At 40.6% G+C, this 25,349-nt stretch overlaps 1 protein-coding gene across 9 annotated transcripts in view; it reads right to left on the reverse strand.

Moving 5' to 3' along the window:
* TRIM55 (tripartite motif containing 55) overlaps positions 1-25,349 on the reverse strand; it is a 44,843-nt gene that overhangs the window by 19,124 nt on the left and 370 nt on the right. For 2 of the 9 annotated variants that reach the window (XM_072804416.1, XM_072804419.1), the window contains exons 2-9: positions 24,634-24,806; positions 17,878-18,043; positions 15,305-15,400; positions 3,958-4,191; positions 3,590-3,612; positions 3,362-3,486; positions 1,780-2,033; positions 108-395 (exon numbers count right to left, since the gene is read on the reverse strand). In XM_072804416.1, coding sequence (XP_072660517.1) covers positions 108-395; positions 1,780-2,033; positions 3,362-3,486; positions 3,590-3,612; positions 3,958-4,191; positions 15,305-15,400; positions 17,878-18,043; positions 24,634-24,806 — 1,359 coding nt within the window. Of the gene's footprint in view, positions 1-107; positions 396-1,779; positions 2,037-3,361; positions 3,487-3,589; positions 3,613-3,957; positions 4,192-15,304; positions 15,401-17,877; positions 18,044-24,633; positions 24,807-25,349 lie in introns of all 9 variants that reach the window. The other 7 variants (XM_072804420.1, XM_072804413.1, XM_072804415.1 and 4 more) reach the window with 5 other exon arrangements.

Genomic DNA, 25,349 nt, shown 5'->3' on the forward strand with positions numbered 1-25,349 from the left:
CCATGGTTCCTTTCTGCCCCTTCGGCAGCCCTTCTTTGTTGCTGTGGTCCCAGCAAGACGCTAGGTGGCACGGGGGAGCATTCAGACACAAGAGCATCAACACTAACCTGAGAAGTAGCTGCAGGTGAACTAGTTTCCTTACCACTCACTGCTGCCCTCTCACTGGCTGCAGCTTCCGGCACTTCTGCCTTCTGCACATTCGAATCCTCAGAACCAGGAGGCCCTATGTGTCCCAGACCTTCGCTCCCTGGGGTGGAAGGTGGGTTGGTGGTGGTTTTCCGGGTTTGGCCTTTATACCAACTAGGGTAAAACAAGGGATCCGCAGTGTCCGTTGCTGCAGGGACTGGAGTTTCAGACTCTGTGGTCTGCTGAGAGCCAGTGGGCACCACCTCCCCCTTAATCGGGACAGATACATTCAAAAGTAAAAAAAAGAAGAAGAAGAAGAGGAAGAAGAAGAAGAAGAAAAAGCAGTTGGTTTTAGTTCCCTTTGGGTTTGAAAACTGAGCTCTCTGTGCACTGCCTGATTTAGCATGTGGTTTAGCGCATCCCACCCCTCTGCAGGCAGTAAAGGAGGGTCAGCGCTGCCAGCGCCCCTCCATCTGGGAACCTACACGTGCCCCCTCTTCTCTGCTGGGCTTGTCCCTCACTAGATGGTAGCCTGGGCAGACAGACAGCAGATGCCTAAAATGAAGTTTGCTTCTAAAACATCTGATAGAGCAAAAAGGTCAAACTCTTGGCCACAATTACTTTTTTTGACATTCTAAATGGGCTCCCCAAACCTCTTTTCTAAAATCCCAAATTGATCTTATTGATCAAATCCAATTCTCATTTGGTTAGCACAGCTCGAACCCAGCACAATCGGTACACCCAGAATGTCAAGATTCTAGGAACCATAAATAGTATTTCAGCCTGGTTTCCTATGGAGACCGAGCATAGAATATAATTCTCTAATTCAGGGTTTCCCCTCTGAGGTTTTGTTTCTACAGGTAATTGCATCCACTTTGAGAGCAGGTGCCAAACCAGGGCTGGTTTTTGGTGAAGCTACATTGCCCACAAAGTCCACAGGTGGAGACCTCTGCCAAAGTTGTCATGAAATCAGCACAAAGGCATGAAAACTGGGCGGTGACATCTCAAAAACTAAGAACCAGCCAGTCAGATACAGGATTTGGGATGGGTTACCTCCTAAGAAATTTGTATAATCATTAAACATAATCTCATCAAATGACAGATACACAGAAAACTAGATGCTATTTGTTCACTCCACGAAAGATACAGTTACATGTCAGGGTCAATGACAGGGACATAAACTAGCATGACTTTTATATTTACTTTCTTTATCATCTACAGAAAATTAGGATTCTGAAGGTGTGATCATTTTTATTTCTCACCTTAGATTATTTCCTACCCTCTACCCCATAGCTGTATTCAGAGAAGACCCAATCTTCATGACATTGGCAATCTAAGAACTAACATGTTACACACATACCCCTCTCCCCTACATGCAGTTTTTCCAAAGATTGCCTCAGGGTTGAGGGTGCTCTTGGTGGGAAAATTGTGTGAAACTCGGTCTCATCAACTGGTTATAACAACTCTAAACCCATTGAATAACCTAGAGGACTTTTCCCTCTGACATTGTGACTGCTCTGAATTCTTTTTGTCTTCCACATACAAACTTCTGGGCTACAGCTACCTTTTTCTTAAGGTAGAATAAATTGTTTAGGCTATTCAGCAAGGAGACACACCTGTGTGTCCTGTAGGACAGAATCGGTGAATAGTTACCTGTGTCACAGGGGCCTCTGCAACAGGTGGCAGGGCTGGAGGTGGTTCTGGAGAGGCAACCAGAAGTGCCCCTGGGGCAGCCTGGAGCTCTGAGGCCAGCTGAGAGGGCTCCAAGGCTTTCTCCGGACTTTCGTCTTCTCCTGATGACTCTGTTCGAACATTTTCTACCTCTTCCACTTCTCCCTCCTCCCCTTCTCCTTCTCCTCCTCCTCCTTCTCCTTCTCCTTCTTCCCCTTCTCCTTCTTCATCTTCATCTTCTGGTAAGATAATATGTTTTTTAAATCATTATAATTACCACTGCAGCTATGAAATCAATTAATAGCCAGTACTTACAGCCCAGATTAAGGTCAGGGCTAGGAAAATCTTCTCCATCAGACACTGGACTATGGCCCAAGTATGCCATGCTGGGGCTTGTGCTTCTAGTTAAATGTGGACAGAAGAAATGTGAAGATGGGCCCAATCACCATCATCTTCCTTGTTCCCTCCCCAATACAAAGTGCAGTCCTTACTATTACCATGCACCATGCACCTGACCACTGCCATCATCCCCCCACCCTCCGCCCCCATAGCCCGGCCACATTTACACCATACCCTGTCACATCTGCAAGCTCCTGGAAGGTTGGGACTGGGACTGTCACTTACTTATGTCTGTCGAATTAAGTGGAAATGCAACTTTCTTCCCTATCTCAGAAAACATACAAAACCCTTGACTTGTTTTAATATCTTACCTCCTCTATCCAGTGAATGCTGACTTTTGCCACAGTTAATACTATCACTCTTTTCCTAACACATTGATCTTAATAGTCCCTCAGGCAATATTAAGGAGAAACAATATTAAGGAATTTTTAAATAAGATTCATCCTGAAGGTTTGCTTCTAAACTTACTTCTGTACACACTGATACAACTTCATAGCATTATTAATGGTGTAGCCAAAGAGCCTTGTCATCTAGATGGGCTAGGATGAATCAAGACAATCAAAGTTTTGGTCAGCTCCAAGGTTATTTTTCTCTTTTCAATTATTTCATGAGGACAGATTTCCAGGAGGGTGATCTCTGGACCAAATGGTAGGGATACATTTATAACTCATGAAATACAGCTGGTCACATAGAGCCAGTTTTGTTTCCAGGTGTGACTTATTCTGTGACTCATTACTTTTCTTGCCCTCTAAAGTCTGATTAAGTGGATGTGCTACAATGTCTATCCAAATGTCTTCCACGTTTTATTTTTATCTCATCTTTAACCTTGCACTTGACACTTCACATCATTATGGTTAACACCCTGTGTAGGGTTGATGTTGAGACATCACCATCACCATCAATTATTAAGTATTTCACTACTCAGAGTCAAATGCCCAATAATGGCATTATAATAATAGGTGTTTTGCTGTGCAAAGCTAAATAAATACTGTCAATCAACTATACGAATTTGTAATGAAATAGAGTTTCACATTGGATTATGATCCTTGTATAATTGTCGGCATCCATTCTGGAGATGATTCTGAATCCCCCTTTCTTCTGCTGAACCCATCTGCAGCTTTCACACACCTGCAATTTTGGCCAAATGGTCACAAGAAAAACAAACCTCTGTAAAAATCAATTTCGCGTATTACTTTTTCTTCTCTATTGAGGTTGACTGTGAAGTGGTTCATGTTCTCATAACCATGTTCTATTTTCTCCATCTGAAATGCCTTCGATGCTTCAGAAATTCTGCAACAAAGACAAGTCACCACTTTCTGTCACTGTTTAATGTTTGATAGCCTTGGGTAAAAATGAAAAGTATGCATTTTTCCATAAAATGAAAATTACTTACTTTTGTAACAGGGTTTTGGCATTCTGTGAAAGCAAACAAAAGACAGGCCTACTTAAATTCTTTTCATCAAAGACTTAATTCTTTCCTCTGCTGACTCGGAAAATCTCAGAGCTTAGTTTCTAAATGCCGTGAATAACTGCTGTTTTATACCAAAACCCTCTTATATTTAAGTGATGTCATGGTCCCTTGAATATATGCTTATGAAGTTGTTTAAGCAGATGGAGATATGAACACAAAATAACCTTATGTTTTACTTGGTAAAATAAATCAAAATGAGATGTACATAAAATTACAAAAATATGATGACAACTACTTTTCCAGCACCCACCTTCTTGGTTAGTTCTATTAGGTACCAAAAGGATACTTACCTGCAGAAACACTGCCATTTCTGGCTCATCCATGAACTGGATTCCTGATTCAACCAACTTTGACACGTTTTCCAAATGATCAGAATACTTTTTGATCAAAGCACGGACATGTTCCAGTTTCTCCTCTTGGGTTCGGGTAATGACTTGGGTCATCTCATTTTTCCTCTCCTCCAGGATGCCATACAGGTAATCAAACTTCTCACAAAGTTCCTGCTTCTGTTTTCTGCAGCATTCCTGTTAGTTGGGTTAGCTCATGTTAGAAAGTGTTTGAAAGAGTGTCTATTTGGAGAAATCGCCTGGACGTTTTAGGAGATAAGAAAATTTACTTATATAGGGTATTTTTTTTCCTTGAAGCTGTCCCTTAGATATAGATTCCTATTGTGTTGATGCTTTGAAGACCTTATTTTAATATTTTTTTAAAAATGTTTTATTTATTTATTCATGAGAGACACAGAGAGAGAGGCAGAGACACAGACAGAGGGAGAGGCAGGCTCTTCGCACAGAGCACGATGTGGGATTCGGTCCCGATGTGAGATCATGCCCTGAGCCAAAGGCAGAAGCTCAACCGCTGAGCCACCCAGGTATCCTGAAGATCTCATTTTTATCAAATGTGATACTCATACAATCCAAAGTCAGCTGAATTTGCTAAATGGATCAATGATTTCTCACTATGTTCTTTATAAAATGGAGAATTTCATAGAAATTAGGAACAAGTTTTTAAAAAATTTTGTGTTGGTTAGACAGCTTATGGGTTAATATTTTGCCTTAGTGTGAGTGTGAGTATATGTGTGTGAGTGTAAGTATGTGTGTATGTGTAAGGAAAACACCATGATACTTCCTGGTTTGTATCCTTCAGTCTCTCTCTACTCCACCTGCACTGATCCTTGTCCCAGTTTCAGTCCTCCCATGGAAATTCTAAGGCTTCCCATTGGTCTCTGCATCTGGAATTTACTTCAAGCAAACTCATACACTACAGCTGAATTCATTTTCCTGGAGTACATTTCCCTGGGGTACAGTACTTTCTCTCTGACTACTCATTGCCCAAAGAATAATATTTAAGCTTCATAACTGACTTTACAGCTTCTCCATAATCTGGTACCAGCCTTCCTTCATAATATTGTACTATTCTTCATCACATACCCCATGTCCAGCAAAAACAAATCATTCACTTTCTTTGCTCATCATTTCCCCTCTGTTTAGGATGTTCCTTCCTTATTCACAGTTGCAAACTCTAAGTAATCTTAAATACATTGTTGGAACACCACCTTCTCTCATAAGATGTTTTTTGATCTCTATGACTGAATGCCATTTTTTCATTCTTCTGAAATCCCATAATAGTTATCACCAATGACATGCACCTGTATCCGCCTGGTCCTCTATTCATCCAATATCGTCTAAGATGGGGAAATACTGAATCTAGTCTTTGATTCCCCGAGAGAAAGCCTGCATGGAAAGTCAGCCTTGTGATTTGCATTGTGTGGCTGAAGCATCTCCAGCATCATCTAGCTCCCTTCTCTGAGTCCATGTTTAAATCATAATTAGCTTTTGGTTTGCCTGGCTATTGGCCTTTTGGTATCTCAAGCTCCAGTAAGCTTGATATATCTCCTTGGACCTGACCATCTCTGGGTCCGTGACCTTTACAGCTGAGAACAGACTTCGAGACACAATGATGCAATGTAGCTTTCCTGCCTGGTGGGGGCTTCTTAGGAATCCAGCCAATTTATCTGACATCTCCAACCTTTGTGACCCTTCTTACATGTTCTTTCATTTAGTAAACACTGGTCTCTTAGATGTCAAGTATCTCTTTCATCCTTTACATGAGTTCCTTAAATATCTAAAGTATAGTCTCTTTAAGGATAGAATCTGGGTCTGCCTAGGACATACATCACTTTGGACAACAGATGTTCAGTGTACATATTTGAACATGTTTTTTAAAACTGCGTTTCATTTTCCTCCAATTTCTCTACTATTTTTAGAGTAAGGGGGAAATAGGGTAACCTAAACCAAATTGTTGGTTATGAAGATACTCCACAAATGTGCAGGAAATACACACACCTTACTTCACTGCCTCCTTTGGAACACAGTCAATCCTTATCATATTTTCTGATCAATAACAATGCATGAAGGACATCCAATGATTTAACCATTTTAGTAATAATTACTAGTTAATGCTGTCATGTAGCCATCCATTCATTCATTTAGCAATCAACTCCTAAATGTGTCATTTGTGTCAAGCACTATGCAAGGCTCTGGGGACCCAACAATGAACTAAAACATAATTCTTGTTCTCAAGGAGCTCAGGTTCACCAAGAGAGAAGGACTATGGATCAATAACATAACAGCAACCTGGTAAGCTGAATAATTCAAATATGTTAGAGATTTATACCAGGTTTTATAGAAGCATGCCAGCAGGGGACATTCAAGGGGAACAGGGAGGGGTGGATGGCTCAGGAAAAGCTTCTTATGAAGTGGTGCCCAACTCTGGCCATAAAGGAAGAGCAGGAGCAGAGGAGGTATGAGGATGGGATTAAAATCCATGGAGCCTTGACAGTTGTCAGAGTAATAGGACAAGGGCCCACAAAGCATGTCCAGATGTGGAAATCACTGGGCTCGCCAAATTTGCATCCATTTCCAGCCCTTTACCTTGAGATTTGGACTATTATGAGACCTCAGAACTGGTGAAGCCTGTTAGTAGCTTCCCAATCAAACTTTCTTTCACTTTAATGCTTTCTGTTCTAAGCTCAAAGGCAACCTTGTGCCCAATGCATTCCTGAAATATGCCTCTTTGATGTTCAGAAGCTCTACTGTTTATTGCAAACATAAGGATTTGTAGCTTATTTTTCTAAAAGGAATTGTGCACTTGAAACATATATAATGAATATTGATATATGATACTGGTAGAATATTTTTGTTTCTCAAAAGTTTTCTTCTATATGATTTAGTATGTGTGAGAATATTCAAGTTCACAAAACCCAAATTATTTATAATGAGACTGATGTAAAGTCATGTGTAATGGCTAGTGTTTTATTTAGTGGTTTAAATGAAATAACCATTTTATTTTTACATTATTTTTCAATTCCAAGTATTATTTTATTTTCATTCTGGTTTTTAATGATTTGTACTATATTAATTTTAATGAAATTACTATCATTTTAATAGCAACTATTAATTACTTATTTACAGTGTAGGAAATGCTACCCCATGCAGAGTATATGTTAGATTATTATTATTATATGACTACATACTGAATAAAGCACTTATAACATCACCTGACACATTATAGGTACTACATCAGTGCTATTAAATTTAGATCCAATTTTCCTTAATTTGAATTATTTAGTTGTGGAATTTTGAAGTTGCATGAATATCAGAAGTAATCTGCTGCAAATCGATCATTTCACTCATGTGGAAACTTAAGCCCAGCAGAGTTAAATCACTTTCTCAGGCCATTCTGCCATTTATTGTTGGTGCCTGGCCTAGAGCCAAGGGCTTTGTACTCCTGGGTCAAAACTATTCCTACTATATACCCTACTATGAAATACTTGAAAGTAACTTGAAAAAAATTTTATGTGAACTACTGTAAACTGAACTTATGTCTTTAACAAATCAACTCTGCAGCAAGTAGATTTTTAAAGAAACCTCAAATTGTTTCAGAATTATATTCATTAGTTCATTCTTCAGCAAAATTCACTAATTACTATGTATTAGGCATTACAAGATCTAAAAACCTGCCAGAATTTTTCAGTGTTCATGAGAAGGGTAGAAAAATTATTGTATTTTCTAATTTCTAATACAAAAACCCTTCACTTCTTTTTTCTCTTCCTAATGTGCCTTTAGTATAATCCTATGTAAAGTATGGTAAGAGTCAGACAAATCTGTTTCTAAAATAGGAAAAATATGCTTCTTTCTTGAAATTATGAAACTAGTACTTACAGACTTTTAGAAATGAACTTAAGATGTTCAGGTTAACCTAATGTCAGATTCAAATGAGAAATACTCATTTGAAGAAATTAAATTTCTTCTATTTTTTTCATGCCCTCTGAGGTAGAAGCAATACCTGAGAGACTAAGGTGGGCACCCTTCTGTCCTTCTGGACTGCAAGACCTTCAAAGTGCTATGAAAGTCAGTTAACAATAAACACCTCAGCTTATCGACTCACCCTCTGAGGTAATTAGGGAACAGGTATATGCCATGAAAGAAAAATATGCTGTTAGAGGCCAGCTCACTAGTGATAGTGATTACTCTGAATTTCAGTACCTACTGTGCCTTTGTAAATGTGGACCTGAAATGCTTTCAACAGTGACTTTCTAGTAACCTGAAAAATGGAATGGGAAAAATGTGGACTACCACATTATCAAAATGTCTGCAGGTAGCACACTTTAAAGGATGAATGTTACCTGCAAAAGCATGATAGCAACCATCTTTATCTCTTCTCTGCAAAAACTTCCTCACCTCAAAGATTTCTTTTTGCTTTTAAGATTCTTTTTCACTTATTTCAGTTAAAAGCTTGGTAAAAAAAAAAGAAAGAAAGAAAGAAAAAGAAAAGGCTTCAGTAAAAGTTCTTGGCTGTGTACCTTCCCCCTACCCCACTTCTCTGAATACTAATTGAATCGAGATATATACCTCTTGACCTTCAAAGTTTATCTTTTAAAAATATTCTCCATTTTCTTTCTTTTGATATCTCCAGTCCCTGTGTCCTGTGTGTAGACACATGTGCACCTGTGTGAGTGCATTTAGCAACTGAATAACTTCCATCATAAATGCACTAGGTATGTGCCTCTAAGCATATTCTGATGCATAGCCTCCACTGCAAGGTGACCTACCTCCTGGGTCTGCCAGGACAGTTATATATATTGGCTTCTTAGAAGAACCAAATAAAAGTTGTCTGTAGTCCTTGAATAAAAATAAGATTCATCCCATCTCTGAGGTGAGCCCAGTATGGATGCAATATACCAAAAATGGGTGATTTTATAAAGGGAAAATTATGCTGTTCATATTCAAATGGTAAAATGATGACAGGTGGAATATCTGTTTCTAACCAATCTCATAGTATCTGGCTAAAAAGAAAAAAATCAAGTAATCATTTGGTCATTTCCTTAGAAGTGAGTAGGTAGCCTTTAATATTTCTCTAAAACCCATTGTTTAGCTGTTGCTTTCGTAGGAATGTTAAAACTGACACACTTTAATTTTTAACCTCATTTATATTCCAGTGGCGCTAAGATACAATTTATGCAGCTGCAAAGAGAAGCATTCCATGGGAAAAAAAAATCAACAATAGACAATCTTTTACTAAAGAGTATATAGCCCACCACTCAAAGTACCATCATTCCATTGTTTCTAATGACTGGATTTTCAGTGGCTTACCTTTTCCCCAGAGACTTATTATTCTCTGAAATGATCTTGTCATTTATTGGTTTTATTGTCTAACTTCCCTACCAGAACAAAACCTTTCTGAGAACAGGAACCTTTTCTATTTAGTTCATCACCACTTCCCAGCATTATGTGTGCAGAGTATGGCATGGAGTGTACACACAAGAAAGATAGTCTGAATGATTGAGTGAATGAATGAAATATGACTTGTATCTAAGAATATTCAGTCCTCAAAAGTTTCTATGTTCCCATAAAATAGATATGTCAGTAGATACTCCAAGCCTCTGCTTCATTCAGTACTCAAAAGAGAACAGCAAAGAACAACTATGCAACTGTAGGGAAGCCACTTAGCCTCAGGACATTTTTCTTATCTGTACAATAAGGGATGGGATTGGGTGATTGCCAGAGTCCCTTTTGACTGTACAGTTCCAAGACTCTACATCTTGAGGTAAATGTAGAGATATTGCAGTCTTCAGTCTATAAGATGTCTCTTTCCACTCCTGGTGAGTTTCAGAGTGGTCATCTACAGCATGAAGACATAAATTATATGTCCTGGCCTTGCAATGTCAATCCTAGCTTGGGAATGTGCCAGGGCTATGACAGGAAAACCTAAGATAATTGGAACCTCTGCTCTTACCATGTAAGGAACTTGCCTCTGTGCCCAAAATAGAGCTGAAGATAAGCTCTTAGCCCACCACTTGTCACTGAGCAACTGTGGCTCTACCCAGCTCATTCACATACCCTACCACATTCCTCCACCACTCATCGACACACAGGCTTGTTTGGTGCTATGGCTCTGCGTCTGGAAGTCCACACTCAGCTTCATTTGAAATACAGTACCTCAGAATTCTCTGCATTAAGCCAAATAGGGTTTTCTCCCCCAACCACCCCCAAAAGAAGGGGAAAAAAGCAGACAGCAGATTAATAATATAAATAAAGAACTATATTAAAGTAGGAAGATACTCCTGAGGAAATCAGCCAAACCTTTGCTCATAAAGCCCCAATTCCTAGCAGTTGGGAGAAGTCCCATGAGGGCAGACTCAGGTGAGAAGCTGGGTCTCCGCCAGGCTACACTAAAAAAGACAAAGGAGAATAACATGTTCTTTCCAGGTACCGGAGCTGGAGTTTGGCCCCTTTCCTGTCAGTGGGGTGCCCTTGTGCAGTGCTCAGCCAAGCAACTCTACCCCATGGCCGTGGGACTGGGGAATCCCAAATTCATGCTGTTTTCTATCATACCATGTTGCCACCCGCTTCATGTTAGCACAATTATTTTCTAATTTATGGGATCTCTAAAGCTTACTCCTGGAGTGTTTGTCCAGATCATTTAGAAGCTCCATGAGTAAACTCTAAGTCAGAGAGCCCTGCAAGCCTATCCTGACCTGAGCTCTTGGATTCAGTGAAAGCCACAAGACCATGGCGAGTTGAGCAGTTGTTTATTTTGCTCCTGTTCATGTTGGAGAGTCAACGCATTTCCCAGAAGAGTCTTCATCTACTTTTGCCAATATTTTAAGTTACCTCCAAGCTTCTTCTATAAATATATATTATCTATTTATATTAATTATAAATATAGTAAATATTTACCTATTAGATAAATAATAGGACTAATATCTTCTACCATTCATGTTCAGTTTTTCCATCTGAAGGAGGTTGCTTACCCCCACATCATAATCCACCAAGACCCTGATAGTCTTATTCTGACACCACTTAAAAGATGCTCCAGATGCTCCAGTGGTTCAAACAACTATTAGCATCATTACAGTGTGTTCTTTTCAAGCTGGCTGTGAGAATAATATGAGGTAACACACTTATCAAGCCTCTGGCATGTGCCTCTTATCCCAACTTAGTCATCACAATAACACTGTGAAGAATATATTATTAACCCCACTGTACCAGTGAGGAAGTTGAGGGACAAAGAGCTTAAGTAACTTCCCCAGGTCATATAATTAAATAACAGCTAAAATTCAAACTCTGAAACCTATTCTTTTAAAATGTTGCCTTAAAAATTCCAGCATGCTTATTAACATGGTTCTTACTATTTTTATACTTCATATTTGTAACTGCACTGACAATATCCCAAAAGCTGTTTGGATAGAATTATTGTTTTGGAAATACAATAGATTTGTTTTCAACTGCAGAATCATCGGAGGGTCTTATTAAAGTTGTCATTTTTCAGATAATGGAAAGGCTCAAGATCAAATATTTATTATTCAACTTGTAACTGTTCCCTTTAGATGTATACCCATAAAAAACAGGATTATTTCTAGGCCTACCCACCAGCCTGCCTCAGGAGGGCCAGTATTAATAGCCTACTCTCTTGGGTATCCAGTGACATAGGATAATCGCCCTCCATAAAGACTGTAAAACAGAGGTTTTGATTTCTAGGGATGAGGAAGGAAAGCGAAGCACATTTTTCTGGAAGCAGAGAGCTCCTGAGGCAGTGGACTGGTCCACTCCAACCAGCACCCCTCTTTCTGAGTCCCAGCCTGTCCCAGAACATTTCCCAGCTTGGAAAGGCAAGTAGTTCCAGACCATGCGGGGCTTGTCTAAAACAGCCTAGAAGGCCCTCCAACAACCTGCAGTCCAGAGCTCTTGGAACATCTTAGTCTGAGCCACATTCAGCCAGCAATGCTGAAAAGACTTTAGGCTTCTTTACCCACTGTCAGCCCACAGCAATGAGAAAAAAAAAAATGCCACTTCCCCTTTTGACACAGTTCAGACTCCCCTTTCATGACTGTTGTCCTCTCAAAGCCACTCAGAATCATTGGAAACTCACATCAACAGTATACGTTATTTTTTAAAAGATAAGAAGGAGTCCACAGGGTGATTTAGCAGAAGCTCAGCAGCTCTGCAGGGCTGGTCCTGGGCCAAGTGCCTGTCCAGCCCAGCCCTGCAAGACATTACATGATCGAGGACAAAATTAGACATGTACAAGGGATGGACACTCCTACCAAAGGGCAGGTGTCAGGGCCCCAAGTGGGAAGAGGTGAGGTAATTAGGGAAGGATAGTGCCCAACCAGGGACTACTCCATTTCCCATCCCTAAGGAGTTCTTCACCAATCAGAAGAGGGAATTCTTTAACAACAGCTCCCCACCCCCTGGCCAGGAGCCACCGGTGGCTTCCCAGAAAATGTTTCCAGGCAGGTGGTGAGCAAAGTCAGGAAGGAAAACAACCACCTCAGGGAGAAGGGGAGACACAGGAGCTCTGTGACCTAAACTCTGGTGCAGAATTCACCTGCTCTGCAAGGTAGGACCATTTCACTCTAAGCCAAGAACTTGCTGTGCTTCACTGCATGCTGCCTCGCAGGCTGGCATGCACAAAGTGAGCCTCTGATGTTTTGCCCACTGGTATGGCCCTGGCTCTATGGGGATCACCTTGGTGATTACAGGGGCACCGTATGGCCATTTGTGGCAGTGTCTCTGGTTTCTGGCCTCTTCAAAGGGAGGTTATTTGCATCAAGTAGGGATCATAAGATCAGGGACCACCTCCATGAGGCTCTGAGCCAATACATTTCCAGATGAGCCACCTAAGCTGATCTGAAAGAACTGTGCTTATCTGGGCCACATTCATTCATTTTTTATTTTACTGGTTATTAAAAATGCCAGGCTCACTTTAGAAAAATGCGAAATACAGGAATATATAAGGAATATGTAAGGAGTATATAGTCCCACTATTCACACTGCTCCTGACCTTTTGGTTCCTGGGGTTTTCTCCCCCTCTAAATGTCTGTGAAGGGTTATTTATGAATATATACACTCTATATTGTTTTGTCTCCTTAAAGTAAAATCTCAAGTGAAATAAATAAGTAAAAGGGATGGACATTTTTACGACCCCTGCCAATTTACAGCTTCATCGGAAAGCCCTGCAGGGAACAATTACACTTTTCTGGTAACCTGTGAAAGCACTTACAAAAGTGTGCATGTTTGATGAATGTTTTTATCAGGAATAATAGAGGTAGTAATCCTGACATGCACTGCTCGGAAGTTCCTCCTGATATCTGCACTAAATCTCTTCTGCCGACTTAATGTCAAAGCTGTTCCTTCTTGTCTTGTTCTCGGTGAAAGAGAAAACAGCTGCTCCCTATTGTGTGTCTGACCCGCCTCCAGGAAGAAAACCAGTTGTCAAATCTCTCCTCGTCCTTTCAATGTCCTCTGATGCTGGCTACATGAGCCTGAGTTGTTTGCTCAAGGCCCAATGTGACCCACAGAGCTTTTCTCCTGCTTGTGTTTTGCAGCCTCTCCGTCCTCGAGAGAGGACTCTGATGAAGGCTTGACCAGAGAGGAGTACAGAGATGACCTCACTTGCCCACAAGTAACATACTCCTATTTATATGCTCAAGACTCAACATGGTACCACACTGGAGTGCTGATTCATGGCTTACTGATTAAGTTGTACTTGGCCTTTCCTGTAAATAAGCAAAAAGAAAAGAGTTTCTATTGTCCATTTTGTAACCTCTTTGGGCTCTTCACCCAGAGAAAGCTTTCCTTCTATAAATGGGTCCCAGATGTATTGTGATCTTTTCAGGAAGGTAAGTATGGAGAAGAGAGGACATTGATTTTAATGATGTGTAAATCTAAAATGAGATGATTATGGCCAATGTCTTGAAATTATTATCTAGGAACCAGCCTTTGGCTTTTAATAGAATTTGCCTTTCTAATGATAAAATAATGAAAACAGGGTACTTGGCAGGCACTCACCATATGGTAGGCACTGTGTGAAGCATTTTGTTTATGCTTATTTAATTTCTCACAGTGACGCTATATAGTGGGCACTATGCCCCATTTTTACAGAGGAGAAATTAAGGGATTGAATGTACATGAAAATGGATCTTAAAACCTAATGATTAGTTTAAAAAAAGAAGCATAATGAGAAATACGGCATAATACCATTTATAAAAGTAGAAGATGTGAATATAAAACAACAAAGATTTTATAGGAGTATAGGTAAATGGAACACCAAAGATATTAGAGTGGTTATTTACAGAGAAGAGAGTGGGAAATGGGGATAACAGGAAATAAATAGCTAACAAGAGGTGTCTTGCCCATAGCAATAAGGACAATATGCCACAGAGTAAGCAGTATAATGCTTCAGCATTGCATCTGAGGTCCAAATGAAAAAAACAAGTAACCCTAAAATTTAAAGCAGGGAGATGGTAATAAATGGCTCCAGGTTACAGTTCCAGAGACCTGCACTCACCCAGCTGTCTTGCACCCGCCCTCTATGAGGGCCTGGCTTTACTAGTCTGTGAATCTTCAGTTCTTAAAAAGATATCTGCCACATAGCTAAATTTCTTTAGACTTCAAGCATTTTGCCTTCAGCAATTACACAGTTTATATTTGATCTTGAGGAAGGGTGGATTAACAGTATTTCTTATATGCCAAACTTAAGTGTGAGCAAAACAGCCAGCCATTCATGCGTTTGTTCATTGAGTTTGTACTGAATGTTTATTATGTGCCGGGCACTGGGCCAGGCAGAGGGCAGGGATGAATGAGCCAGTACTCAGGTCTGAGTGAGCTCCCAGCTACTGAATCATTCTCTAACTACCATCATACACATCTTTCTCCTCCTGCTATCCACTTTGCATACCCACAGAACTCAGATAGGCAGCTGGAACCTGCACAGGATTTTCTAAAGCATTAACAAACATTTCTTAAGACCGTTTGGATTTCCACAAAGAAATAGTGCTACCATGGTGGACCACACTCATTTTTGTTACTGGGGATTGATTTTTGTTGTAGTCAATCTTATAAAACGGATTGACTGAAAAAGAACAACAAATATCGCAACCACCCTACTAAATGTGGCAAAATCTGCCTTGTTGACTAATGTGGTACCTTCTCTTCCTGAGGCCAGGAGAATGTTTTAGAGTTATATGAGGAAGGAGGTCATTCTGTAAGAAAAGATTCTGTGGCAGTGGGCAGTCACAACCCCCCAGGAGTTCAGGCTTTGTTTATACTTGGTTGGAATTGCCTGACTTACCTCAATAGTTTTACAGGTGTCCTCCAGCTGGCTGATCACTCCCTGGACACGATCATTGCTTCCCACAAGGACTGCAATGCCATCACTTAGCTCAGACTAATGAAGGGAAAAGAGAGATGCAAGATTTTAGGAGTTTTCTTATCATCACTGATTTTGGATAAATCACAGTATTGTCCTCATGGATTTCTAATCCAGGGTCCATTGAAACCCTTGGTAATAACAATAAGGCTTAGAAGGTCTGTCTACCACCTACCCTTGTAAATCAAATTTTGTATAGATGTGTATATAAAGGTGCATCTGTCTGGGAAGAGATTTTATAGTTTTCACCAAATTCTTAAGAGACTGTGACCCTGCTAAAAAAATTTTAAACACTGAATTATAGACTATAGATACAGAATAGCATATTCAGGCTAAGAAATTATGAATATTATTTATAAATTCAGGGACTGAAAATGAATTATTTTCTTAGCGTAACTCAGGATCCATTTTATTAGGGAAATGTAGTTTTTAATTCACATTTATTCACTTACCCAACATACTGTGTACCTTCTATGTGCTAGTTGCACAAAGACATACATACTAGACTAAATCATTGCAAATGTGAAACTGTCATTGGTTCTAAGGGAGAATTTTCTTTCTTTTTTTTTTTCTTAGTATCATTATTGTTTTTTTATTAAACATTTTTTTATTAAACATTAAACATTTTTTTCTTTTTTATTTTTTTATAAATTTACTTTTTATTGGTGTTCAATTTGCCAACATATAGAATAACACCCAGTGCTCATCCCATCAAGTGCCCCCCTCAGTGCCCATCACCCAGTTACCCCCACCCCCCCGCCCACCTCCCCTTCCACCACCCCTAGTTCTTTTCCCAGAGTTAGGAGTCTCTCATGTTTTGTCTTCCTCCCTGGTATTTCCCACCCATTTTTTCTCCTTTCCACTTTATTCCCTTTCACTATTTTTTATATTCTAGGGGAGAATTTCCAACTTGAAATTCCTCTCCTCAGGATCCCTGGGTGGCGCAGCAGTTTAGTGCCTGCCTTTGGCCCAGGGCGTGATCCTGGAGACCCGGGATCAAATCCCACGTCGGGCTCCCGGTGCACGGAGCCTGCTTCTCCCTCTATGTCTCTGCGCGCTCCCCCCCCCTCTCTCTCTGTGTGGCTATCATAAATTAAAAAATAAAGAATTAAAAAAAAAAAAAAGAAATCCTCTTTTGACACAAAGAGACTCCATTGTTTGTATTTACCCTTTTCCAAGACTGGCTATGGAACACCAGGCAGTGGGGACTTAGGAGACCTACCTGCTTGGTCCAAGTTTGCTTTTAACTTCGTTATGATGTTGGGCAAACATGTAATCAATTTAGACTCTAATTTTCTTGGATATAAAATGAGAAGATTGGACCAGAACAGTGGTTGTAAAATATTTTAAAGCTCCAGAACCCTTTCTTCAAAAGGAAGGTAATATGAAATTCCAGTAGGTAAAAGTGAAGCCGCTTTGCCCAAACAGGAACAGGGTGGAAGAAGTCCTGCCAGTCTGTCCTATGTTCATCCCATAGGAGTCTCTAGGGCTCTTAGGGAAATAGGATGAAACAAATGCCACTCAGTTCTAACACACCATGATATGAGCTGGGTGGGTGAGTGTAGGAGGAAGAGGGGGAAATAAATCATAAGTGGACTGAAAAATAAATAAATGTTATAGATTACTTGCTAAACCCTGCTTCTTTAGCAGCTACTGGTTATGGTTATGGCTGGTGTTGCCCAAAAGTTTGGCTTTCAAATTTGATTCCCACTTTGATCCTCATAGTAAGACACTGACCAAATCTGGAATCTATGATTCTTCACAGAAAGAAGCTGAGCTATGGAGCTGCTCACACTCTAGATGACAGGAGCTGCTGCATCTATCTGAGCATGCAACCGCATATTTATTTGCACGAAATCGGCAAGTTGCTACTTGAACCAGGTTGGCAGGTGAGCAATAAGCCAGGGGAAAAACTATAGTTGGTCACAATGAGAGCATTGAGGCTGAAGCTGAGGCCCTGGGATGGGGGCATATGCCAAATTCAAGGAGGCCTTTTTGCAACTGGCCTAGGTGGAAAGGCTAGGAGGCCAGTCAAACCCAGTCTTAAAGCCTAATGCGATAGGAATTGGGGATAAAAGGCCTAGGAGGGCTGTGGCAAACAACCTTTTGTTAGTGAATGAAGAAAAATTTCTGTGACTGGAGTGAAAAGTTATCCTTTTCGTATCTATCACCTGAACTTCAAATGCTCAGACCAGGTGCCAACACACTACTTGCCTTCAGCAACTTCAGCACAAAAAACAGTGACCTTTGCCATCTGTGCACCTTCCTGGCCCTTGGTACCCCTTCCCTCTCTAGCAGTCCCCTTACTCTCCAGGAGATCTCTTGACTGGCCATGTGCTCACCAGTAGTGCACCCCTTCCCACTCCACCCTTCACACCACCTAGCCTCAGGGCTGCCTGGCTTGGGCGGTCCTCTTCAGTGAAGGGAGCCACTCACATAAGCACTTAGAAGGGGCTGCAAAGGAGGAGCCGCAGGGGGTGGAGAGGCTCCGTTACCTTCTGCCTCTGGAACACATGAGTTAGGGGTGCCACCTGGCAATCCTTGTGTGCCCCAAAGACCTTGCACAGAGAGCAGGTGGGCACTTCACAGTTCAGACAGTAGATGTTGATGCGTTCTTCTTCATGCTCCTCACACATGGGCTGGTCAGACTTCTTTTCTGGTCTGGGAGGAGGTAAGCAGATAAATGTGTCAGCTCCCATGGGGCCAAAGCAGGGAGGGGTGATTAGCATTGCTATTCCAGAAAACTCCCACAGTACCTTTCTTGTGCTCAGAGCCCTCAAAATTTAGTTGCCCTGAGGGCTTAGCAGTGGTGTGCTGATAGATGTCCAGCAACCAGCCTGGCATAGGGGGTAGGACTTGGACACTCTGATCTGTAGTATTTGACAATTTCTGTGGTGAGTGTTCCCATCATGGCTGATTTCAAGTTATTGAGGGTTCCACACATGGCTAGTGAAATTCCTGAAAGTTGACCACTGGATTTTTGTGTTAGGAGGGTGATCCAGGACTCTCTCCATACACTCAAGTCTCTTGAGATACTTTCCAATTATGGCAAAAGAGGGAGAAGTTGTTGGTAAATGAAATCCCAAGTTTCCTCCAGCTTGGCAGAAGCGCTAGATCCCAACTCTCCAACCTCAGGCAAACACCTTTCCCACCGAAAGGAGAAGGGAGAGGAGCCCAGATCTCCGGTTATTAGTTTAGGCACTAGTGGGAAGTACCTTTGTGTAAGAAGGAAAATATCAGCATGCATGTCATTAATTTGTTTGAGTCTCTTTCTGCCATTCAGAAAATTAAATGTAAATAATTTCCTGAGTGAGGACTTGGCACGGACTGAGAGTGGGTAGTTTGTACTCAGTGAAGGGGCACAATGCTTTAAGCAATAAGAAAAATGCAAAATGCTGTTCTGGGAGGTGGTGGTAACCTTGGAAATAAGGATTTTACAGATAATCCTCAAGTTTCAGTTTTTCCGACAGCTCAGCATCAGCCAAAACTTTCTGAAACTGCAACAGGTAATAATGGAGCGTTGGATTTGTGTATGTTAGTGAGATGATAACCAAGGGATGAGGAATTGAAAACACGAAATGGGAGTGACAAGTCATTGCTATTTAAGAATAACCTATTAGCTGTAGAATCACCTGAAGTGGCCGAAGGTACAGCACATGGTAGGACCCTGTCTATTTCCCTGATGATCAGCATGGCTTATGTATTATGATCAAGATCAAAATTACACCAAATCAGGGCAGCCCTGGTGGCTCAGTGGTTTAGTGCTGCCTTTAGCTCAGGGCCTGATCCTGGAGACTCAGGATCGAGTCCCATGTCAGGCTTCCTGCATAGAGCCTGCTTCCCCCTCTGCCTGTGTCTCTGCCTCTCTGTGTGTGTGTGTCTCTCATGAATAAATAAAATCTTTAAAAAAAAAAAGAAAAGAAAGAAATCTTTAAAAAATTATGCCAAATCGTGGTGCTCTAGGCCTCATCTGGAAAATATGGTGAGAGGTATGGGTGTGGCCTACTTCTGCAAAAACCTGAAATTCTTACATATCCTATCTAAAGATCGATGTTGTTAATAGTTTTCAGAGGTACCTGAAAAATGTAAATACAAATCCATAACCTTTCCTCACATTCCCAAACACATAGTTATTTAAAATCATGGTTATTTTAAAGATTTGGGACTGAATTTTTTCTATTGTTACCAAGATCCACTTTTTAAAAACTGCAGTTTTAATGGCCATGAAATGGATTATTATGGGCCACTGAAGTCAGTTTAGGAGTCATGACCAGCATTGTTAAAATAAAAATAAAATAGTAAGTACTGTGAGCTACATAAGTAAGAAGACGGTAATGATATGTGAAACTTTTGTTTCTAGTGTAGATAGATGTGTATGTATATACATATGTGTGTGTACATTGTATGTAAGTACACTGGAAACAAAAGTATATATTTCATATCTATCTATCTCTATATCCATCCTGTACAGAAAGGAAGCTGGATTACAATGTAAAATGTACTTCTACTGTAAGACATGAATAAAATAGTTTGAAATCCATTGATATTGGTGTGTGGTACCATGTAGCTACAGCCCCAGAACTCAGAGAAGGGCAGAGAATATACTAATTTATATCTATGAATCACTAGGTAGGAGTCAAGTCAAGAGATTGGGCTGTTGGGAGAAGTCCTGGGTCTGGTAAGGAAATTGTATGGGCTTCCAGCTTCAAGGTTTCAGAATCTGGCTTTTGTAAAAGGAATTTTTCCCTGGTCTTGTAGCAATATGTTTTCCATGAAGTCTGTGACCTCCTGACTTGAATTTCTGCTATATTTTTGGAAGTCAACCGAGAAAAGTAAATTCTGCCCAGGTCTATCTGTTTCCTCCACCAAAATGTGAGTTCTACAAGGGCAGGCTTGTTTTCTTTTTTGCTGGGTCTCCAGTGCCTAGAACAATGCCTTGCATAGAGTGCATACTCAGTAAGTATTTGTCGAATGAGAAATGAAAGAGAATTTGTGAGACTAATGGGCAGCATTTCTTGTGCTCTAACATAAAGCCACTCATCTGGGGAAGGCATGTGAAATATGGAGAAAAGCCAGGGTCACTTGGCACTCATGAGCACAGAGGAAGAAGCCAGACAACATCCTGAAGACTCCATTTATAAATGACATAGCCCTTTGGGGGTAATCTAGAGACTAGGAGTGGTGGTTTGGTCTTTGCTTGATCAAAGGCTTCTCCACCTCCAATACCTTCCCTCTCATGTATCTGTCTCATAATAATAAACGTCAAGCAAGTGTCTAGAGCACATTTACTGAAAAATGGCACAGGTGATACTTATGTGGGTCATCTCCCTGCAGCATTTCCTGAGGGCAGCCTTTGTCTCAAGTGCTATTCTGATGTCAACAGCTATGACCAGAGCTCAGGTATGTGAGTATATATCCTGAAAATGTGGCAGTAGCCATAGGCTATACGTTTAGTTTCAATTGTTATTATTTTTCCATAATTCGATAGAGGCTGATAGAACTTTTCCATATTCCTTATTAAGGAATAGATAAATAGAACTTTCCATATTCCTTATTAAGTTTCTCTTGTTTAGGTGGAAACAGAAGTCCAGGGGCATCCCCCACTTATAAATGGGTGAATAATAGAAACCTCTAGACAATTTAAAACCTGTAAGAGACTTGGATCAAACATGGTGTGTAGAATAAAGATGGAAATTCACTTTCATGAGGTGAGGGTATCTGGACTTTGGGCTCAGCTCCAGATGTGGGCAGTGGCCCCTAGCCATTCAGTGCCAGCTAGCCTCAAGGAATCTGTAGCCTGCTGTTTCTGGTCTCAAGTTTCTAGGACCATCCTGGAGTTTCCTAAAGGGTGGACATCTGATCTTGATGAGGTATTGCAGGCACTGCCTTTAGAGTCAAACTGATCTCAAAGTTTAACTCCAGCTCAGCTTCTCCTGTGTGGCCTCAGGCAAGTTATTTAACCTCTTTCAATCTCCACTTTTATTCATATCTGAAGATTGGCCTAAGGGTCTTCTAATTAAATATGGCAGAATGAACATATGCCTTTTTTATTTGTGATTCCTGTGGAAATCCCACTAAAATTAGATTAAGGAAATTTTAAAAATCACATTCTAGTATAAGTCAGTAAGGACAAAAAATGAGGAAGCTGGAAGCAGATGAGAGATGTCAACCAACTGTTGGAAATTGAGAACATCTGGATGAAAGGAAGTGACCTACTTGAGTTGCATCTTATTTCTGCTAAGGGCCTGCAGGGGAGAAGCTTGCAAGGAGCAAGCTGTCTTGGGCTGTGCAACCCAAGAAAGACTCTGGAATTGCAGAAGCCAGGTACTCTGAAGGCAGGAATGTGTGGGAGGCTGAAAGTGGAGCACTTCTTGCATATTTGGGAGATTACTTGAGGATATGCTCCACAAACAACAACAACAACAACAGCAAAAAAAAAAAAAAAAAAAAAAAAAAAAAACCGCAGTAGAATAAGCCAACAAAGAAAGACATTGGTTCTAGGAAACAGGGATTCAACCCAGGAAAAGTAAAAGTAAGGTGAAGCCCAGCCACAGGAGGGCACTGTCCTGATCACCTGCAGTGAAAAGTTGATAGAGAAGGTCTAACCTGAAAAATCAAGAAATGGGAGTATAGGAGTAGTGTGTAGATGTCACTGGGTGATAGCAGAAAAACAGCTAAAACAATGAAAAGTGGTTGCCTCTGGGGAGTGGAGAGAGAGTTGGGGAGGCCTCATTAGAGGTCTTGTAGTACTATCTGAATTTTTTTTTTAATTTTCATTTATTTATGATAGTCACACAGAGAGAGAGAGGCAGAGGGAGAAGCAGGCTCCATGCACCGGGAGCCCGATGTGGGATTCAATCCCGGGTCTCCAGGATCGTGCCCTGGGCCAAAGGCAGGCACCAAACCGCTGTGCCACCCAGGGATCCCCTATTTGAATGTTTAAATGATGTATAGGAGTTAGCTTCAGTGAAATACTCAGAATTTTTAATCAGGTAATAATAATCACAATCATGAGATTTTTGTGAGAATTAAAGAATCATACATGAGGGGCACCTAGGTGGCTCCGTGGTTGAGCGTCTGCATTTGGCTCAGGTCATGACTGATCCCGGGGTCTTAGGATCGAGTCCCACATCGGGCTCCTTCTGGGGAGTCCGCTTCTCCCTCTGCCTATGTCTCTGCCTCTCTCTGTGTTTCTTATGAATAAATAAAGTATTTTTTTTGAAAAAGAATTATACATGATTCATATGTAAAGCACCCTGAACAGTTGACACAGACGGTACATCTTATTTTTACTTATTATAAAGTTAATTATTATAGCTTTTATGATTAATAATAGCAAAATAAATTCCTTCTCTTGTCAACTCCCCAAACTGGGCTAGTTCAGCACCATGCAGAATTCCAGGTAAGAAGGCCAGGTGTTTTTGAGATGTACAATCTCTAGTCTTTCTGTGGGAGGTCAGAGTTGACCAGGCCCTCTCCTCTGTCCCCGATGATGGTGAGCCAGAGATAGATTCATCTCACTCTGTATAGCCAAGGTTATTCTAAGGAAGCCCAGGGTTCTGGGCTGGCGAAGCTGCCCTTGGGTTTATGCCCAAGTATCAATGCCTGCTTTTGCCATCAAGTAAAAGATGTCCCAAAGGCAGGTCTCGGGTTCAAGAAATAACAGCATAAGAACCTGATAATCTGAAAAACACCACTAGGGCATGGAGTTATGAGCTTCATTGTTGGAAATTTGGTTCATTTCTTCTATATGGTTTCTTCACCTTTGTGGTTTTGCTTATGCTGCAAGTTTTAACATCTCTTCTTATCTGGATTTCATAACATTATTGCTATTATTTCCCATGTTTCAAGCTCTCACTGTAGCAAGTAGTAAAACGAAATTATTGCAATAAGTAGAACATGTAAGAAGCTTGGGGTGTTGCTTCATCAGCTGGCACTTACAGAGTAACAATTCTATGCAAGACACTGTACTAGACATTGGATTGGTTGTTATATAAGCACTCTTAATAATTGTCTGGGTTATTAATTGACTGTTTTTTTTAAGAGACAATATGTGTATTTGCATAACATAATACAATCAGATCAGATCTGTGAAGTAACAGCAGCAACAATAGCACTTTCCTTCTTCTCCGGAGATTCTGGAAGCCAGGGAAATAGCTGACTCTGTGCTCTGCAATATGTCATTGGAAATTACTCTTCTTCCCCAAATCCATCTAGATCCTGGCACTATCTAATTTAGTTTGAATCTTAAGCAGGAACTAATAGCCATAATGATTATAATAATTATATGTTAGATTTATAGAACAGCTTTCCTTCTAAGACTGCAAGGCTCTTAGAGCCCTGCAGATGTTCCATAAATACATGTCTCCTAATAAGAATCACAATGAGCTCATTTCCAGATGGTCTCAATATTGCTATCAAGCTCTGTGGATTGGACCGACCTGTGTATAATTGAGAAAGGGCTCTTCACACCACGCCTTCTAGGAATGAACTCCTGCAGTGTTTGTTGTCTCTAGGAAAGGAACTCTATAGCCAATGTGATATAATGAGGAAGAAGCCTTTTTTTTTCTTTTTTTTAGTGAATGGATGCACGTATTGAGTATCAATCAATCAACAGGTGAGTGCTAAGAGTGTGAGGCAAATACAATCTAGAGACTAGAAAAACCTGAGTGCCATCTCTCCCCACCCCCCGGCCCCCAGGTCTCTAAACTTTAACTTGCTAAAGGACAGGACTCTGCATTGCTTTGCAACTTCCATACCATGACTAACTATATTTTGTTTTTAATAGGATCATCTAGACAATTTTCAGGTGAGATTGTCCAAACTAGGAACTGGACTTTTTTTGGAAAATGCCATTTTTATTAGTTTTCTTTAAAGTTTTGTACTGTAAGTTTTCTACTGCATAGAATCTGGAGCTACAAAGGACCTGTGGAAAAGTGAAGAGATGTCTAAAACATACATTATTACAAGGCTTAGAGGGGTGGAATGCATCATGCCTCTTTCAGTATTACTGAATGGATTAGTGTTAATGAATTACTTCATTATTGAGTTGATATAAAGTCTTGGGCACCAGCTCCCTTCCCCTTCTGTAAGCAATTCTCTCATTGGGAAGGCCTCACTTAGAAAACATTTTCCTATAAAACAATGTCTGTGATTGGCAAACAAGCATTTGGCATATTAATCCATTAGAACAAACAAACAAATAGGCAAAAGCAAGCTTCAAATGGGTTTGCCACATGGAGGAACAGTACCTGGTGGATTCCTGCTTGTAGATGTCAATGATATTTTCCACCAGCAGGTTCCTCTGAAGGCCATATATCCCATGTCTGTCCAGGACCACTTCGTGTCTACAGGATGGGCAGCGAAATCGGCCCCCTGATGCCACAGTGGTGCCTCCTCTTGTGGGCAAATACGGGTTAGAAGCCTGTTCTTGCCAAGCAAGGAAAGAGGAATTGAGTAATGCCACAGATAGCTTTTTCTGAGACTTCTTCTCACTCTTGGTTACTACAAACAACATCAACTTCTACTTTAAGCTGGCCATAAGAGAATCCCTTAGGGCCTTATCAGCAAGAGGTCCTAAAATACAGGACTTACCCACAGTCAAATGTACCATTTTCAGCACGAGGCAGTTTTCCATCCAATGTTTTCACAACCAAAAGTTCCAGCCAGAAACTCCAACATGAATGTCTTGGGCAGCAATTCATTTACAATTTGAAGCAGATTCAATGAACTGAGTTTTGTTTGTTTTTTTAAACAAATATGATTCTTAGTATTTAAGTAAAACTAGATTTGGGAGTAAGGAGGAGGCAGGCAACAAAGCACAAAGCAAATCATTTTAAAAAAAAAAGTTTTTCTTGAAAATGAATGTAGCCTTATGAAGTTTTCTAGAAGAATTCACCTAAAAGTTTAGCACTTGATTCAGAGAAAAGAGACTCTGTTTTTACCCCTTAAATTCCAAACAAACCTA

This window comes from Canis lupus, chromosome 28 (assembly GCF_048164855.1).
Source record: "Canis lupus baileyi chromosome 28, mCanLup2.hap1, whole genome shotgun sequence".
Taxonomy (NCBI): domain Eukaryota; kingdom Metazoa; phylum Chordata; class Mammalia; order Carnivora; family Canidae; genus Canis; species Canis lupus.